The sequence below is a fragment of the Lottia gigantea genome, assembly GCF_000327385.1.
Source record: "Lottia gigantea unplaced genomic scaffold LOTGIsca_3, whole genome shotgun sequence".
Taxonomy (NCBI): domain Eukaryota; kingdom Metazoa; phylum Mollusca; class Gastropoda; family Lottiidae; genus Lottia; species Lottia gigantea.
Genome location: NW_008708986.1, coordinates 5,219,477 through 5,224,595, shown reverse-complemented (window position 1 = coordinate 5,224,595; position 5,119 = coordinate 5,219,477). Strand labels below are relative to the sequence as shown.

General features: G+C 31.1%; 1 protein-coding gene across 1 annotated transcript; it reads right to left on the bottom strand.

Moving 5' to 3' along the window:
• Window positions 1-2,977, bottom strand: LOTGIDRAFT_182398 (hypothetical protein). The gene is made up of 3 exons (XM_009057354.1): window positions 2,912-2,977; window positions 2,417-2,553; window positions 1-1,194 (listed from the first exon to the last, which is right to left on the bottom strand). Exons 2-3 carry the CDS (start codon window positions 2,537-2,539, stop codon window positions 658-660), a joined length of 660 nt encoding a protein of 219 aa, XP_009055602.1. The 5' UTR covers window positions 2,540-2,553; window positions 2,912-2,977; the 3' UTR covers window positions 1-657.
• Between the last annotated feature and the right edge of the window lie 2,142 nt (window positions 2,978-5,119).

Genomic DNA, 5,119 nt, shown 5'->3' with positions numbered 1-5,119 from the left:
ATTTATCTTTAATAATATTTCATTATAACTAATGACAATTCCTTCAAAGAACGATGATTTTAAAAAAAAATAGTGACTGACAAAATATGATAAGTAGCGTGATTTATTGCTAAAAGTCATGGAAACAACATAAGAATATGGCCCACATTGTGTAGAACCATTGACACAGAATCCGCTAGTTGATCACATGACTTCATTCGTTGGACTGCATTCTAGCAGATGACACTTGGAATTTTGATTACAGCAAAGGATTATAAGGAATTTCGGCCAATAAAAAATTGTGACGTTTGGTAATAACTGAAACCCTCTATTTTGTATTTATCAATAATAATACATTTTACCTTGCATGAAATTACCGGATTCATTCTACTAGCTGATATTGTAGAGATAACCCATGTTTATCAAAACAAGCAAATGCAGAGGTCTTGCAAGGTTGCACATGTAAATTACTAATCATTTCCGGAGATGCACGAAAAATATGTTAGCAAGAAATTAGGCTACTTGACTGTATATACAAAAGTTGATATAAGACTCCTCATTTACCAATATGGCAAAACAATATTTGCCTGTCTTGTCATCAGTGCCCATTTTTTCCGCACACAGACATCCAGATCAAAACATATGCTAAAACCCTTTTTGATATCAAGTTTTGTATCACTAACTCATACCATCTACTATGTCTGTCATCATTTCATCCAAACGGTCACAATTTTCATATGAGGACTGAGGTTCCGCTTTTACAACCTTAGTTTGTAACAGTTCACTAGTTACTAAAACTTTGGAATCCATATCTTCTGGTAAAGCATTCACTGATCCTTCAATAAGTTCTTTGACTTTATCTAAATGCTTTTGGAAACAGTCTGCAATTTCTAATCTTTTCTTTTTCTGAATTTCCATCATCACCCTGAGTGTTTCACGAGCTTGATGAGGACGAAATTCATTGATTAAATGATGCATATTAATAAACAGAATCTGCATATCCTCAATTTTTTCTTGTCTTTTGGATGATTCTGGGGATTGAATTAAAACTTCCAATAAATCAAGAAAATTGATGAGTATGGAATGGTTGATTTTTTTTAATTCTCGTTTCCGATCATAATTGTTTGGATACAAACGTCGACAGTTTGAAGCTTCCAATGGTCTAATAATAGCATCATCTGCAGTAAACTGAGCACCAAACATCATATAATTATCCTAGAAAATAGTAAATCGTGATATCATGAATAACTTTATCAAGAGATACAGTCAAGTAACCTAATTTCGTGGAAACCTATTATTCGTGGATTTCCGGAAAGGATTAATAATTTACATGAGCGACCTTGCGCGACCTCCGCATTAGTTTGTTTTGATAAACATGGGTTTTCACTACAATATCAGTTAGTAGAATGAATCCAGTAGTTTCAAGCAAGGTAAAATGTATTAATGTAGACAAACACAAAATGGCGGATTTCACTTATTACCAAACGTCACCATTTTTTATCGGTCGAATTTCCTTATAATCCCAAGCGGTAATCGGAATTCCAAGTGTCGTCTGCTAGAATGTAGTCCAACGAATGAAGTCACGTGATCAACTAGCAGATTCCGTGTCAGCAGAAAATTTCTACGGAACACAAAGTGGACCGTATTCTTATGTCATTTCACTGACTTTTAGCAATAAATCACGCTACGTATCTTATTTTGTCAGTCACAATTTTTTTTTCGAATCGTGGTTCTTTGAAGGAATTGTCACTAGTTATAATTAATTGATATTAAAGATAAATACTAAGAGAAGTTAATTATACCACCCGGTATCCATACAACGTGTTTTTCTCGACTTATTTATAGATCAAACATTGTACATGAAAATAGGTGACGCATTCTGCCGCCGTTACCGAGTTGGTTGCTCATGAAATATGGGTCAAAGTGAAGGATTTATAGGATTTATAAAGAAAATCGAAATAAACCCATTTTTATTATTTTGTACAATATCTGAGGACACTTCTAAGACATAAAATTTTTTTTTTGTTTTTTTAACTTTGACGAAATTCGGTGTTGAATCCTTATATCCACGAAAATAGGTTACACCACTGTATAATAAATTCAGGTTTTCACATGTTTAATTGAACTGAATCTTGAATAAGATAAAGAAATATAAGCATGCTGTTAAAATCAGCTAAAAATAGCTAGATGAGAAAACAACACCATTAAGAAAGTTTCAAGTAAATTTCTCACCTAAAAAGAAATTTGAACTCACCACAGCATGTATGACTTACATTTTTCATTAACAAAAATGATACATTTGAACTGCAATAAGTGGATATGAGAAAGGGTTTCAAAGTTTAAAATTTCCAAAAGTCTGAGAATTTCCTGGCTTATTATTTAGATTTGGTAGCAGGGATTCTGGATAGGCTAAAGTTACAATATAAAGTTAACTTACAGAGATTGGAGGGGGTGGCAATGGTGCCCTGCCTCTTTTAATATTTTCATCAGTATAAACATTAATATACTGCATGGGAGGCGAAGGGAAAGCACTCACACCTTGACCTTGATTATCTGTCATATTCTTGGTTCTTACTGAAAGAGAAAAAAAAGGATGTAATTAAGTTTCTTAAAGACTGGCTCAGGAAAGAATTGTATTAAGGTAAGCTTCCCACAGGTAGGTAAACATCTTAAATTGTTTTCAAATGATTCAAGATTTAACCAAACCTTAAATAACAGTTATCTAATTACCGGTATGTTGAAAAATCAAAGTTTCTAGACAGTGAACAATTACAAAGGTTGATCTGCTCCACAAATATACAATATGGTTGAGCATTTCCTTTCGTGGTTTGGTCCCATATCCTATGAGTATGCCTGACTAAAGCAAATCATTTAAGCCTACTAATGGACCTTGTTTTGTTTATGGGTAGGAAATAGTTGAACATTTTCATACCTACAGTAAGCTTAATTAGATCTAGGCCAAAAGTAAATAAAAATTATTTCTATCTTTTTTTTATTTTTATTGTGGATGTGTACAAATACTTATTGTACAAAATATCTAAAACGAAAATGAAATTATTTCATTCAATATGAATTTCAAATGATTTTCAGTTTTGAAAAAATGATGTTCAAACGATTTTTAAAATTTCTGGATAGATTTTGAGTTTTGTCTTATATTTTCGTTTCTTGTTTATTATGTATAATTTTAAGTAATCCATAGTATTTCTTTCTTCCTGATAAGAGAGCAAAAAGAAAATTAGCCTTCCTTGTTTTTAAATAATGTAAGTTCAAGGCGTAATTTCATCTTTTAACCTTAAAAGGTACAAGAATATGTAGATTTATTTATATATTTTCCCTCTTCTCTCGCTGTCACATGGTTTTCATTTGACTTTGTTGATTTTTAGGAGTTTATTTTGTTAAGCAATTGATTGGCTATTCACTCACAAAAAAGCCAATGTTTAATGTCAATTACTCATTTCATTTGACATTAAGGTTATCAGTCATCAATAGACTTGATTTCTGACCACTGCAACTCCAAACATGTATTTTGTATATTCCGTACATTTTATCAAACAAGTAGCCTAGTATCTAGTTCTCTACTAAAAGCGATTTTTTTGAACATTATTTCTTCAAATATTTAATTTACAGTTTTTAGACATACCCCAGTCCATAGGTACTTTCCTTTTTTAGTTACCAGTAGGCATAAGATCAGGCTATCATTGCCATTGATATTATATAGATCTTAAAATAAAGATGAAATTGTAACTTTACCAATAAGAATATATTCATCACAGAACTTACCTGTAGTCAAATACTTAGACAGTGTGTAGCTTCCCTTCACCGTTGGTATTTTGTCTGCAATGTGTAGACCGGCTTTATGGTCAAATTGTGAATTTACTGTGTGTTAATATCGATTAATTTTACCCTTCATACACAGAATAACATATCCACACTAAAGTCAATTAATGTCAACACCTATCTATGTTTATTTATCATAAATTTAAGATCAAGACTAAGACTTAATTTCATAGAAAAGTTCCGGTTGACTATAGATAACTATTCAATGGGAAGGTGACAATCAATTTTAATTAGTTTTTTCCTTGTTTGTTCTCCAAGAAATTGTAAATTAGTGTTTATATTGGACATATTAAAGCATTACAATGCCTGTTACTTTAGAACCTTTACAGATATCAATGCCAGTCTCCAGAGAAAATTAGAGTTTTAAAAACGGTTGGCAAGTAAAAAATAAGGGTGGCAAATATCCTCGGCTATAGGACTATACGGTACATTCATTAAACAAAGTATTGCAATTAAAGACAAATGCTTGCTAAATATTAAGTGTTTTTCAATCATTTTATGAATAATTACTTAGTTTTATGGATTTGACATTTGATTTCTGTGGTATAGTTTTTACACCAGGTATGTCAACTGATGAATATAGATTCAGTTTGGCTAAGTTTTAAGATTTGAATTTTTTTCGCCATCCTAAGAGGGAGTATTTCTTTAGATTTTTACCTTCAAACGGTAGTATCAAAATTTTATTCAGATGAGATAAGTTCGGATAGTATTTGTGTATAAGATGATAGAATTATTTTGATGTTTTCATCAAACTTTAATAAATGAGTAGGTTATTACATTTATTGACTGTTAAATGTACAAGGATGTAGATTGTTGCAATTTTCTCTCTGTAATACTTCTTGCTATGAAAACAACAATTTATTTCATAAGCAAATGTTACCATGCAGGACTAGACTTCTTTTCAAGACAGTTTTAGTGTTAAACATATTTCTGATGAAAATTAAAATATGTTTGAATCACAATTTTTGTTCCTATTCTAGATTTAGTGAAACATGTTCTTCTTATATTTCAGCCACTTTGATTCATCAATACAAAAAAGTAAGGATGTCAGAATGGCAACAAATGGTGAAATTGAAATAAAACATGGTTTGTTATTGAAACGTTCTATCAATAGATCAGCCTTTACAACTGAAAATTATCGTACTAGATTGTTTGTCTTGTCCAGAACTCATTTACGTTATTTTGATGGAAAACCACCGGTAAGAAAAAATTTTACATTAGAAAATATTTTATTGGTGTTAAATTTTCCAAACAAACAAACAAACAAACAAACAAGGAACATAATCATTAGAACAGTATGAAC

What these genes read in the sequence shown, in the direction of transcription:
- LOTGIDRAFT_182398 (XM_009057354.1), bottom strand. Translation starts at nt 2,539, where the DNA reads ATGACAGATAATCAAGGTCAAGGTGTGAGTGCTTTCCCTTCGCCTCCC. An exon ending in TGCCACCCCCTCCAATCTCT is followed by an intron (nt 1,195 to 2,416) that starts GTAAGTTAACTT and finishes ACTATTTTCTAG; the next exon opens with GATAATTATATGATGTTTGG.